General features: G+C 39.8%; 1 protein-coding gene across 1 annotated transcript in view; it reads left to right on the forward strand.

Annotated features, from left to right (window-relative positions):
• The first annotated feature begins 1,920 nt into the window (after window positions 1–1,920).
• LOC123817881 (complement factor H-like) overlaps window positions 1,921–14,718 on the forward strand; it is a 75,861-nt gene continuing 63,063 nt past the window's right edge. The window contains exons 1-9 of the mRNA XM_045837665.1: window positions 1,921–2,078; window positions 2,489–2,662; window positions 4,023–4,217; window positions 4,608–4,784; window positions 7,438–7,620; window positions 9,138–9,314; window positions 11,764–11,940; window positions 13,072–13,254; window positions 13,602–13,781. Coding sequence (XP_045693621.1) covers window positions 2,009–2,078; window positions 2,489–2,662; window positions 4,023–4,217; window positions 4,608–4,784; window positions 7,438–7,620; window positions 9,138–9,314; window positions 11,764–11,940; window positions 13,072–13,254; window positions 13,602–13,781 — 1,516 coding nt within the window. The 5' untranslated portion in view covers window positions 1,921–2,008. The remainder of the gene's footprint in view (window positions 2,079–2,488; window positions 2,663–4,022; window positions 4,218–4,607; window positions 4,785–7,437; window positions 7,621–9,137; window positions 9,315–11,763; window positions 11,941–13,071; window positions 13,255–13,601; window positions 13,782–14,718) is intronic.

The raw sequence follows: 14,718 nt of genomic DNA on the forward strand, positions 1-14,718 counted from the left end.
TAGTAGATAAATAAATACAGCATTAGTTCCTTTTGGGTTTTACAGTTCTGCTAATAAAACAGGATCTAGAAACTCTTCAATACATTTTCTCTCTGTCTCATTGCTTCTATATTCTTACATCTCAGTTTCAGAAAAAGGTTTCCAAAGTGTAAAGCAAACATTACTGTTAGCACAGTAACTACTGAGTGACAGCTAAAATGCTTTTGTATCTGCTCTGTCCCAGGATGTTGGACACCCTCTGGTATTCAAAACGATGGGACAGAAATGCTAATCTCTGCTTAGCTTGCTTACCAAATTAGTAGTAACATTATACATTTATTTGCATTGGTGATATTCTTCAGTTTTAGATTTTCTGCTTTGTCCTCTATTAACGTAGTATTTTTTTCAATTTATTCCTTTGTTTATTTCTTCCTTGCACATGCCCTTATAAATCTCACCATTGCATCAATTTTAACTCTAATTATTTCCTTTCTTCTTTCATATATAATTTTATTAATTATAAAAGGCATAATTATATTATATATTATAATTACAAATAAATATATATATTAGTTATACTTATATATATAATTAAGACAGTACACTGTCTCCAATAACTGGGGGGGGGCATGAATGTAAGGAAATACAACAATGAAGCCGTAAGACACCGCAATCTCTCTGCATGAACTGGTGTGAGAAGAGAACCCGGGGCCCACTTCCTGCTGAGAGAGGAGATGAGACAAAAGGGGGACAAAGGAGCTGAGAGGTGGAAACAGCCCCTTCATCCCTGGAGCCAGAACCCCTCTCCTCACCCAGCCCTGGACCACAGGGACTCCGGAAAACACCGCAGGTGCGTCTGAACAGTTCGCTTCCTCCAGAGTCCACATCCAAGTTCATACATCACATGACACACAAGACATAACCTCCTTCACCTCAGCAAGACGTCTGCACCAGCTCTGCCCTCCGAACTCTGTATCCCTTCTCATCCCAGGAGCCCTAAACCAGGGGGACAGTGATGCCAAACAGGTGATAGTTCATCAATGAAACAATTCTTCTGTGCTTTAATTGGTCATGGAAATCATTACTTCATCTGCTCCTTGTTTTTTTGTTGCCAGTGACACCTTCTAATATTCCAGAAAGAAAGCACGGATGTCCATACATGAAAAGCAGGAATGAATCGTACTTTCTAGCACCTGCAGGAAAATGGTGCTACAGCCGTGAGGACAACTGTGTGACTTTTTCACAAGGTGGCTGGATGGCATCACTTGCACATGAGGAGGTAGGTCCCCAGAAGTACCAGGCCACAGTAAGTGACGTGTGTGAAGCTCCCTGTATGTGAACCTCTCAAAGACCAGAGACGTAGGTGCGCAGACGTGAGGGCAATGAGGCCTGGATGACGACAATAGGGTCAAGGGGAATGTTCTGGTAGGGAAAATGTTCCAAGAGATCTTTCCTTTCATGAGAAGCTCTTCATGAAAACCACAGGAGATGTGAAAGAGTCCTTAGGAGAATAAGAATATTAATTATACATTACTGGATAATAAAATCTTAAGTAACATTGAATAGTAACATTTTAACAAACATTTGCTAGTAGCTTTGGGGATTGGTGCTCACAGACCCTAAGCACTGAGGCTGGGTGAGGACACTTACAGGACAAGGGACAGTTACAGGGAAGTGGACTCAGAGTTATTCCCATTCCACCTCTGGGTGGAGGAAAAACCTTGGCCATTGCTAGAGTTGTTTAATTTAAAAATTACTGTTACTTGTCAATTTTGCATCAGATGTGTTAATATCACTGAGGCATGTTGAGCAAGGACAATGAGAAAAGGAAGTCACAAAGAGATTGAGAAACTTTTAACAAAAATTTGCATATCTTGCAAAACTCTCTGAACTTTGATATTAAGTGAACCCAACAAACCAGCTTCCTGGCAGTGCCTGAAATTCAGGCTCACACTAACAACCGCTCACGAGGCAGACTCACAACTCCACGGAGCACGGCTGGGATATTCGTGTTGATACACCGTCGGGGATGCCCAACATGCTGCTGTCCCTGGTTAGTGTCATTGTCACCTTGTGGGCCTCCCGGGCTCATGGACAAGGTAAGCTGGACACAGAGCTGCACACTCAGCTCCCTCCAACCTGCAACTTCTTGTCGTTCCTACTTGCTTGTGTCTCTGGGTTTAATGAATCGACTCGTAGGAACAGTGTGTATTGTGACTTCACAACAGAGAGTATCTTGTAGGAAGATTGTCATATATTCATCTCCAGGGCAAATAAAATAAATAGTTTTCTGTCTTCTGTGTTCTACAGGCTGAAAGCCTCTGCACAGATATTAGAGAGTCATGTGAATATGCTTGTGAAAACATGACTGGGAAATGCTTCACAGAAAAGCTAGATGATACCCCAAATTGTCTGGGGGATTCTTTCAACATTCACTGTATTGTCATGGACTTGACTCTTTTCCCGGGCAGTGATTTCTGCCTTATCCACCTGTCCTTTCTCTTTTCAGAAATAACCTGTGATCCTCCAGCTATTGCTAACGGTCTCTACACACCTCTCAGGACCAAATACAGACTGGGAAATGTAATCACATACCGCTGTGACAATGGCTTTTCTCCTTTAACCCGAAGAAATAAGACAAGATGCACTGATGGAGGCTGGGCACCTCCTCCCAGATGCATCTGTAAGTTCTGTTGAAATCATGACCTGCTTCCTAATTATGAAATGACTTCTCCTAAATGTAAAAATGGGAACATAATAAATTGTAGTCTTTGTCTTACTGAGAATATAAAGCAGATGATTTAATAACATAATTGATTTTCAAAGCAGCCAATTCTAAGAAAAAATAATATAATTATAATTGAAAACTTTTAATTTTAGCTATTCAACATTAAATTTGTACATGTGAGTATAATTACTTCTCTAAATAATATAGTTCAAGTATCAGAACTAAAACATTGGCTAAGACTAGTATTGTCTAAAAACAAGTATATTAGTCATTTATTCCTTTTTATAAATATCCCCATAACATCCTGACTGAGAACAGTCACCCTCTCCTGACTCAGGGTCACAGGGCCAGCACTGGGGACAGGTCCAGGCCCCTACTTCCCAGTCACTGTCTGGGCGGCACCAGGACACTGGCCCAGAGTGTGGGCTGAGGGCTGGGTGCAGCTGGGACCTGCTCCCAAGTGGGCACCTCCCTGGTGGTGCAGGGGCCTCAGGGCCTAACCTCCTGGCGTCTCCATAGGAGCCTGAGTGGCACTAATGTCCCCAGAGTGAGTGATCTCAGACACAAGAATGACACCACCATGCAGTCTATGACCTGCTCACACATTGTCTTCTGAGCAATTCATACCTTTAGAAGAGGGTCCCTAAGTCCACCCACACTCAAAGGTGGGGGCAGTGGGCTCCTTCTCTCAGGGAGGAGAGTGGGAGACATAGTTAGATTTTCTGACACCATCACATGTCACAAAGTGCCACTCAGTTCAGCAGGGCATTTATTTCTGGGGAGGTTTCTTTGGCCTCCTTCCAAGAGCTTTCTGCCTTGATTTTCATGTTCCTCTTGCTCACATACCAGGTGTCCACGCTGCAGCTGGACACTCCATGAGTGAGAAACAAAATCATGCTAATAGGAGGTCAATGGCTTCAGTGTCACTTCAGGACAAATGTCCACAGGAATGTGACAGTGTGATGCCCTTAGAGAGGATGCTGGTATCACAGTGACACAGACCTCAGTGAGCATGACCACCATAAGGAGAGGGTCTGTGTGCTCACCTAGACAGAACTGACAGGCAGCTCTGTGTTGTTTCAGGTGTAAAACAGACAGACTCCACGTGTGCACATGTCGTGAAATGACCAGAAACACGTGTTCTTGACATCATCTCAGTTTACAACCTTTCCTGTCCTAGAAACCCTAATGCAATGAGTATAACTATGTTAATTAGAGAATATAATTCATCGCAGGAACCATTAATCACTTTAGATTCTATTAAAGTAAAACATTATTTACACTTTTTTGTTTGCTTGTTTGTTTGTTTTGCAAGTTAAGCCATGTGAATTTCCAAAAGTAAAGCATGGGGACCTGTACTGGATAGACAGATATAGAGGATACTTCCCAGCTTCTGTGGGACAACGATTGTACTATACCTGTGATGACAACTATGTGACTCCTTTGGAAGGTAACTGGAGTCGCATCACTTGCACACCACGTGGCTGGTTGCCTGAAGTGCCGTGCCTCCGTAAGTAAGCCTCTTCCTCCCTGTGCCCGTGGGGACACTTCGGAGAAGGGGGGGAATTAAACAAGTGAGAACTATGAAGGTGTGTGACCAGCATAAGGGGGAGGGCTGAGTTCTGTGAGCAGGAAGACCCGTGCAGGTTGTTTGTTTTATGAGAGGTTCTTCATTAAAAACATGACAGATAACTGCACTCTACAGGGACATCTGTGCCATTTCTGCATATTCTCATTGTGAAATACAGACAGTTATATTTAATATTGACTTTTTTAAAAAACATTGGTAGAAGCTTTAGTGTTCCTAAGTGACATGTTATTTTTGGATGTCATGACGATATATTATAATTTATTATTTTGACCAAATTGATGGGATTTTTTATTATTTTATGATTCTTAGGAAAATGTGTTTTCCGTTATCTGGAGTATGGATATTCTCTGAGATATGAACAAAACTATTTACAGGGAGAATCTATAAGAGTTTTTTGCCTTCCTGGTTACAGTCTCCCAACCCAGCAGACTACCATGACGTGTACGGAGAATGGCTGGTTCCCTCCTCCCAAATGCATCCGTGTCGGTAAGAAAATGGGTCTAAGATCTAGGCTGTTTCTCATCTTCTAAGACTTACCTATAATTACTGTGGAAGAATGTTTATATCAGCTTCTTGTTTTGTCAAAGGACTTTCTTGGTTTTACTTTTTCAAGTGTGTATAAGTGGAAATGCCAGTTTCTTGACATATCAATAGCATGATAGAGACACCTGTTAGTAGACATTAATTTAGAAAACCACCCAAAGACCACAGAGAAGAAACATCTAATTAAATACAGAGTGGAGAGCAGGATGGCATGTTAGCTGCTCCTATTGTCTCCCCACAATGGCATGGATTTTGGCCACGACACTGGATGAGGGCAGCTTGGTGAGAGTCCGGACTCTGGCAGACAGGTCCCACCGCCCCCCCGGCCCCAGGGGCACAGAGATCCAGGACTGGGTGCGTGGAAGGGCCTGGGAGCAACAGCTTCCTCTCCCTGAGTTAGTGCCTCCCCAGTCCTGCACCTGGTGGAGGTTTGGGGTCCGAGACCTCCAGGCTCAGTGGTTTTGTACTTGGTTTTGTTATTCAGGTTGACTTGACCCACTGAAGGCTCGTTTCTAAACTGATAAGGCTGGTTTGGCAGCCTGCCCACTAGGACCAGGTTATTCAGAATGTGGATGAAGAAGGCCTCTTCTGGCCCCTCTAGTAAATGGGCAGTGTTTAAAGACGTCTTTCCAATTTGACTGATCTGATGTGAAAATCTCCCAGTGTTGAGTGTGCCCTGGAAATCTTTGAACTGATGGTTTCCTGCTGGTCCTTCCTCCAGGGGTTACTCCCTGCCCGTTGTGGCGGGGCTCTGCCCTGCTCTGAAGTGTGATGTGTCAGCCTGCAGGTGTGTGGGGCTCTCTCCCTCTGTAGCTCTTCCCACTGGGTTCTCTGGACTCTAAGTTCAGTGATGTCAGCCTGTTTGAGAATGCCGGGTTTGTCCTTCTGTTCAGTGTGACTGATGTCTTCAGCTTGAGTGTTTTCTTCCTTGTTGTAATCCGGAGAATTTGCACCCCCGCCCCAATAAAGCCACTGTGAGAACAGAGCCCACAGCATTCTCCTTCTCTCTCAGCAGTCAGAGCCAGGCGCTGGGCGCATGTGCACAGCTCACAGAGTTGTTTTCACAGGGTTGGTTCAGTTTCTTCACTGTGCGGGGCTGGAACTCTCTTCTGTAATCTCCCCATGCATTTCTTCATTTTATTAAATTTCTCCCATGAACCACCTTTTAATTCTGTTCATTTTTCTGTGGTGTTTGTTTTCAATTTATGTCTGCCAACATTGTCATTTTTTCAAATATGTTTTTCTGTGTTCGGTGTTAATGGGAATGGCACATGTGGCAGCTTGTTATGTTGACATGTGCACACGGTATGAAGTGACCACCACATCATGGTCATTAGCATGTCCGTCCCCTCATGTGGGGACCTTGGTTCTGCATGAGGCAAGAACAGGTGACTCTTCCTTCTCAGCGATAATTAAAACACATCCTGGGAATAGACACATGCTAGGAGCATGCTGTAGCATTTCACATGCAGTGCACAGACAGATCCTAATAATTTATATTTTACATTTATTTTTTATCTTCATTTTTATTGGTGATACTATTGCAGATGTGCCCATAGCCACTTTTGCCCAATGCCAACCAGCCCCACCCCCTTCCTCTGGCCATCAGTAATTTCTTATAAGGCTATCTAAATACTGTAAGTCCTACTTAGTTCTGAGATCTCTTTCTAATATCTTTTTTTAAAAAATTACTGTTACTTAGTTACAGTTGTCCCGCCTTTTTTTCTCTTTGCTTAACCGAACCTCACCCCTTGATTCTCACAGTCCACTCCCCGCCATTTTCTGTGTCCATGAATCCTCTACTCTGGTTCCTTTGCTTGTCGCCCACCCTTCTTCCCCCTGTTGTATGCCTCCCCCACCCTTCTGGTCACTGTCAGTTTCTTCCTTATTTCCATGTCTCTGATTCTATTTTGCTTTTGTTTATTGTGTTGATTAGGTTCCACTTATAGGTGAGATCATATGGTGTTTCTTTTTCACAGCCTGGCTTATTTCACTTAGCATGATGCTCTCCAGTTTCCTCCATGCTGTGCACAAAGGGTGAGAGTTCCTTCTTTCTGCTGGGTAACATTCCATTGTGTAAATGTACCACAGTTTTTTGATCCACTCATTTACTGATGGGCACTTAGGCTGTTTCTAGCACTTGGCTATTGTGAATAACCCCGCTGTGAACATTGTGTTACACAGGTTATTTGAATTGGTGATTCAGGATTCTTAGGGTATGGTCCCAGCAGAGGGATCACTTGATCAAAAGTCAGTTCCATCTTTAGTTCCTTGAGGAAACTCCACACTGTTTTCCACAGTGGCTGCACCAGTCTGCATTCCCACCAACAGTGCACTAGAGTTCTCTTTTCTCACCAACCTCGCCAGCACTTGTTGTTTGTTGATTTAATGATGATGGCAATGTCTTGATTTAACATTTTTGGAAACTCATAGCCTATAGTCTTTGCCACCACATTTTGGATGATTAGAGTTTTCCAAGTTTTCATTTAGAACAGACCCTTCACTTTTTGTTGTTTTTGTTGTATATTGTTAGAACCCTAATGATCATGTGTATGGACCCTATGCTTACCTTTCCCTCATGCTCTCTTCCCTTTAGTGACATGTTTGAAATCGGATATAGAAATTGAGAATGGATTTTTTTCTGAATCTCAACTGGCATACCCCTTACATACAGAAACACAATACAAGTGCAAACAAGGTTACTTAACAGAAGAGGGTCAGACATCAGGAACGATCACGTGTCTGCAGCGTGGATGGTCCGCTCACCCCAGGTGCATTAGTAAGTCATTCACGATGTTGAATTACTGCCCTGATGCCTGTGGCAGAAATGGTTACTTTACCTGATTTCTTCTCCTTGGGCTGGCAGAAGCTGAGGTGGTTCCATTTAAAAAGATAAATAAAAGGTTTTTGAGAAAGTGTGCATAAGTTTTGCCTCTTACAATGAACTACTAGAAGGTAGATATAGCCCATCTTTCAGTTCAGGGTTTTCCCACCATAAAACTTCCTGTGATTTACAAACTGGTGAGGGACCTTCTGTGTGTTCTGGTGTCAACTCATTCATTTCTAGATGAGGCCTTGGCCTGGGCCTGTTTTTAGGGGGTCAGACTTTTACATCTGGGCATTCATTCCTAGACATAAAAATTATGTGTTTATCTGAAAATATATGTTCACAGTGAGTAATTTTGGAAAAATGTCACCTGTGTAACTTACATGTGATACAGCAAAACAGGTCCTCTTCTGAAAAAAAATTTTTTATGAAAACATACATCAACATCAAGTCAGTGTAGACTAAGAAATTCTTGATGCTTCCTCAATATTTATGAGAATATTCTAGGAACACTTTTCTCATTTTATAGTATTTATCCCAAAGACATGTAATGATACTTTTCATTCACATGAAGTGATTATTTAAAATATCAATTTTTATTATTTTTAATTTTTTTCAATTAGCCAAAGAAAAAATGATGAAGGTTGCCTTTATATCAAACTAATACTATATTAAATTTTGGTCAATTACCTATTACAGCACTCTCATTGAGAAAGAAAAATGTTTTCATTATTATTTTTATTATTATAGTTTTATTTACTTTTTAAATTTTATATTAGCTGGCTACCTAATATATTTTAAAATTTGAGGAAACCAATTTAAACCTATATTAACATCAATCCAGTAAGGTATTAGTAAAAATGGAGACTATTTGTTCAACAATTTGATTTGTTTTGCTAGTTATAAATGTGGAACTATTTCTACATTCAATCTTTGTATGTATAGAAGAATATCCAGTCATTAAGAGGATATTAGAAAAAAGTTAAATTAGCATGTGAGTTTTAAAAATTAGTAAGTTCTAAAATAGATTTCTATAGAATGTTTAAAAATCACTGTCACTGTTGAAAATTAATCTTTTCATTGAACCAATTAACTTCATTTCTGGCATTGATGGCCCAACTGTTACTGAGTTTGGCACCTACCTCCATTCACCAAATGCTACTCTGCTTTGCCAGAACCAAAGTCCAGCAGGTCTGTTAGGGTCTAGTTTCCTGCTAGGGTGGAATAAATGTGTGAGAGCAATGGCACTGAGAAAAATGACCTTAAATTGTTCAGATGATTAAGTGATGGTAAAACTGCTTTGTAGAAACACCTGTTTTCATCCTGAGTAACAATATCAGGACAGTGACTTATCACTGGTATTCTGAGATTGCTCTTATGTGATGTGTTTCCTTGGGATGGGACTGACTCCTTTAGAGTGTCTGTTAAATGCTACTGGACATGAACTCTTCAATTCCATTGTGCATTAGAATCTTGTGATATGCCAGTGTTTGAGAATGCCAGAGCCAGAAGTGGCAGCACATGGTTTAAGGTCAATGACAGGTTGGACTATGAGTGCCAGGATGGATATACAAATGGAGATGGACACACCACAAGCTTCATAGTGTGTGGTCACAGTGGCTGGTCTGGTACACCCTCCTGTCACAGTAAGTCACTTTTCAGGATTATCATAATAAAATTCATTTAAAATGTTTTATTTTTAACAAATTGGATTATGTGGAATTACTTTTAATGCACAGTGAATACAACTGAGGTGTCTCCTTTTGATTCAATGCAAATTGGGAGGACAGGGGTTTTGAAGTCCAAAGATAATAGCCCATCCAACCCAGTGCACTAACGTGCCCTGTAGTCCAAGCACATCACAGATCTGCGATGAAAATGTAATCGGGCTGTCACTCTTTTCTGGGATCAGAGGCAGACCCAGGTTGTATGAACCCAGAAGCTTAGATAGCTTTGAGGGCCTTCTTTCAGGAAGAACGCCCAATCAGGAATATGTGCTTCCAAGGCCATCAGGCACGACAGAACAGTGTGAAGGAACGGACCTGCAGGTGACAGAGACAGCGGTAGAAAGCACTGGGGCCAATATGGCTTTCTATTGAGAATTTGCAGTAACCCATGACTCTGAGGACACACCGGTCGGAATTCGCCAGCAGGACGTAAGGCTTCCAAGGACGGAGCAAACAAATGGCAGCTTAGCGTTCCTTTCAGAGGGCTTTCCTCGGCCACGTAGCAGGGACTGGCACACTGAGTAGCTGACACTGGAATTGATTTCAAATGTCCTGGAAAGTCTCCTGGTTGGAGAGGAGTTTCCAAGCAATGTTATCATAAACCATTAAGCCAAACAGTGCTAGCAGCAATCTTAACTACATGTACATTTCAGAGTTAAAAATTCACACCAACATATTGAAGTCTCAGTGCTAGGATTTATAATTTTGACTTTTGAATGAATATAAATGTCTGTAATTTAGGGCATTCCCATTCATTCTCCTTCCTAAATCACATTTCTTTTTTTTCTTTTATTACAAATCAAACAAAGTTGTCTGCATTTTCCCCTCACCACTCTCCACAACCCCAACCATTCCCACCTCCCTCCCTTGATTCCAACCCCCCCTTGGTTTTTATAAATGTGTCCTTTATAGTTGTTCCTGAAAACCCTTCCTCCCCTTCCCTTCACTACTGCCTCCAACCTCCCCTCTGGTTACTGTCAGATTGTTCTTAATTTCCATGTCTGCTTTTATTTTTCTTGCTTGTTTATTGTGTTGATTAGATTCCACTTATAGGTGAGATCATATGGTATTTGTCCCTTGCTGCCTAGCTTATTTCAGGTAGCATAATGTTCTTCAGTTCCACCTTGGCTATTGACTATTTCCAGCTGTTATATCTGTAGAATGACCAAAATCACATTTCTTAAGTCATTCTATAAATAAAACAGCTGGAAATAGCCAACAGCCAAGATCTCTTTTTTCCCCCTCAAGGCAGCATTTTTTTACAATATGATGAGATAGAGAATTTATACCAAATGAGCACAGAATATGTAAATGAGGATACTCCCTAATAAAAGAATTGCTATACATCGTATTGGGATAAAATTTTAGAAGAGTCCCAGTGGTTCCCTTTCAAGTGTGATCTTCTCAATAAACTACAAAGGTCAACATCAAAGGAAAAAACAAAAGAAAAGCAAATTTATTGAGGGTTTTGCTGACATCACTTCTAAAAATTATTAAGTTATGTCTACTTTTATAATTATGTGTTAATAAGTGATTTTCAAATAGTATAAATTTTCTTATTTGTCTGATTGCAAATTTTAAATTCCACGTATTAATTTTAAGTATTAACTAATGAGATGGATAATTCAAACCAAAATGCATTTATACAATCTCTGCAGTCATAAATCTTATAAATTTTAAAATTCTAAGGGATAATTTACACATTTCTACACAGAATCAAAGAAACTAATAATTTATTAATAGCCAACATAAACTATACCTAGGTAAGAATAGATAGTTCTATATTGTATAAATATTCAGGACAGCTGGAATCTGTCTACCTATGTGACCTTGAGAATGTTACTTCATCTTTTTTATGTTTCAGTTTTATTATATTTCAGTTGAATTTATTAATTAAATTATTTTCAAAATCACTCTACTTAGATATATCAGAAATACCTCTCTGAGTGTTCTGATTTCCCATGTTATTAAACAAAAATTTCAGGTTTTATTTAAGCATGCAATTTAAAATTGTAGCATCAGTGTTTTTCTTTTTGTTTTTTTGCAAGAGAATAGTTTTGTTTTGATAATACAAAAAAGTAACATTAAATTTTATGTCAGTGATAAAATCAGATCCACTATCACCAAGTTGATCTTACAAATTTTCAGAACACATGTATTGATGTTCAGATACTCCCATATGAATTCGAAGGAGGTGTAAACTGAATGGGTAAATGTTTTTCGAGGGAGAGGATTTGTTTGATGCCTCTCTATATATGCAACACCCAGTAACTTATTTCTGCATGATGTATAACATATACTTTGGCAATGAAAACTTGTATATACTCATTAAATTATTTTCATAATAATTATGAAATTGTTTTTATAGAAAAAGAATGCGTTGTTCCTGATATAGAACAAAACTTAATTGCTCAGCCCCGGAAAGAGAAATATTTCATTGGAGACGTGTTGAAATTCTCCTGCAGACAAAGACTGAAACTTGTTGGACCAGATTCAACTCAGTGTTACAACTTTGGGTGGTCACCAGATCCTCCAACATGTAAAGGTGAATGTTTATCTGACAACTGCTCCAACAAGAATTAGAATTTTGGTTTTCCCATTGTGTATCTGTTAGTGTTCTGTTGGTTTCCAGGGTGTCTCTAATCTAGGGCACTAAGCCAGAGATTTACTTCAGAAAACCATGCGTTGGTAGTACGTGTCTCAGATGTCCTTGTTTAAGAAGTTCACCTTCAGCGGTGTCTGGTGCTGGAGCTACTTCTTTTTAGTCCTATTTTTGCATCTCATTCTGCCAGCACGGGCTTCACTTCAGGTTCCACTGAGTGTGTCTAAACAATGTTTAAGCATCTTACAGTCAACTCCATCATAGATATGACTTAAAAGTGGTTGATCAAATGCTTGGCTCCAATGATGGTATTTTTCAAAAAGTCTTGGCCCTGACCAGGGAGCTCATTTGGTTAGTGCATCATTCCAATGCTGCAAGGTTGCAGATGCAATCTCAGGTCAGGGCACATACAAGAAGCATCCACTGAATGCACCAATGAATGGAATAACAAATCCACATTTCTATCTCTCTCCCCCGTCCCTTCCTCTGTTCCCCTCTCTAAGCTGAATAAATAAAAAATATTTAAGATAAAAGTCTTGATAGGATGTTTCTAAGGAATATGAACATCATTATAAGTTATACTAGTATATTTGCTTATTCATTTGCATATATTTTTAGACTATCTAGAAAAATGAAACATGTTTCCTGGGCTTAAATACACTTCTAGGTTGCTAAATCAGCATAAATAACAGAACTGGGAGACCTGAATCTAGTGTAAACTCCACTCTTTCTCCTCTGTCAAAGACCGCTATAATAAATTAGATTGGGATGTCAAACTATTTTCACCCGTGGCCATATCAGCCTCAGGGTTGCCTTCAAAGGGTCGAAATTAATTTTATGACTGTATAGATGTAACTACTCCTTAACTAGGGGCAAGGAGCTTGCTGCTGCCACCAGATAGCAACCAGGTGCTGGGCTAGATAAAACAAGCTAGAGGTCCGAATTTGGCCATCAGGCCTTGTGTTTGCCACGTATGGATTAGATAATTAGTAAAAAAATTGAGAAGAATTTTATTGGATTTTAATTTGTAAATTAGACTATTTAACCAGTAACCATACTGCATTTCTACCGTAGCGGAAGTGAAACCGTGTGGTCCACATCCTCAGCTCCCCAATGGGACAGCTACAAACACGCTGAAAAAAGAACATGAGCACGGTGAAGTTGTGGAGTACGTCTGCAACCCCAGGTTTCTGCTGAAGGGTTCTCGGAAAACTCAGTGTGTTGATGGGGAGTGGACATCCTTGCCCCAGTGTATCGGTGTGTATAGAAATGTTAACACTTAGACGTAAGTCAATAGTGTATATTCATAGAAACATGTAATTTATTTTTACTTTTTGTTTGTTTACAGGAGTTTTATTTTTTATTTATATTTATTGTTGTTCAATTACAGTTATCCCTATTACCCTCCATTTCTTTCCCCTGCCCTACCAACCCTTCTCATCCCACATTCAATCCTCCCCTCCCCATTGTCTTTGGTCATGGGTCCTGTATACATGTTCCTTGGCTTGACCCTTCCCTTCCTTCCTCCATTGTCCCCCTCCCCCTTTTCCTCTGGTTACTGGCAGGTTGTTCTTCATTAGCATATGCTTGTGACATTTTCACAGAGGAGAACAGCACATGTGAAGTCATACCTCACATCGTTCATGGCTCCGTCTATTCCCAGGAGCATCCCTATCACCATGGAGAGTCCGTGACGTTCAGCTGCAGAGGAGGGTTCACATTGGTGGGGCCCAGATCAGTTACATGTTTGAAGGGAAAATGGACCCAACCACCTCAGTGCATTGGTGAGCATGCCCTTCTAATATGGCCCTGTAAGGCAATTTAATATTTTTGCTGTGAAGCCCTTGCCACCATATTTTTAAAATTTGGAGATATTCTTGAGAGTGTCAGGTCAAAATTATAATGAATCCAAATATTTGTTGTTTATAGTTCAATGGTGCCTACAAATGAAAAATAGAAACTATTGACAGAATTTTGTAAATCTGTTCTAATATTAACATTATTTATAAGTATGAAGCTAAATTTTACTTGTAAATAGATGTATGATTAAAATTTTCTCCCTCAATGTTTATTTTATACCTCCTGTTAGTCTTAACTTTTCATTCTTCTCAAGAATGAATGCTTATTTTTTTCCTAATAAAGAAATTCTTTCAGAAACCAGTCACCATAGGACTTAGTATAAGAACCACACACATCCTTTCAGCTACAAATCTTCCTTCAGTTACCATCCCTTGAAGAGGAATATTGTTCTTTCCTTTTTCAGCACTCTGGACAAGTCCTGGGAAAATAAGGCTAATTCTCAAGAATCTACTGTGTTTTAAAATAGTCCCTTTATTTGTTTTTCATGGTTGCATTACAAAATCCTTACTGTTTTTGGCCAATTACTTGAATTTTCTTTCTTCTGTTCATCCTCACTTGACATCATTACCAAATTGTTAGCAAATATTACCTGAGACCTACACTGACATCTAGTTCAAAACAGAATTTGCCATATGCATGAAATGTCTAAAATTCATAGTTGTATAAAAACTTTACTAATCTATAGGTAACATACTGAAGCCAGCAAAAATGGATTATTCTAGCATTATAATATTGGATTATATAACACTGGATTATAGGATGATCTGGTGTATAAAAGAGCTTCTCAAAGATTCTAAAGCATGTATGCAAATAGGTTATGATTTAACCACCTAATTTCTTATCCTTAATTTTGGTGATCAT

This window comes from Phyllostomus hastatus, unplaced genomic scaffold, assembly GCF_019186645.2.
Source record: "Phyllostomus hastatus isolate PE091 unplaced genomic scaffold, TTU_PhHast_1.1 phas_contig_226, whole genome shotgun sequence".
NCBI classification, from domain to species: Eukaryota; Metazoa; Chordata; class Mammalia; order Chiroptera; family Phyllostomidae; genus Phyllostomus; species Phyllostomus hastatus.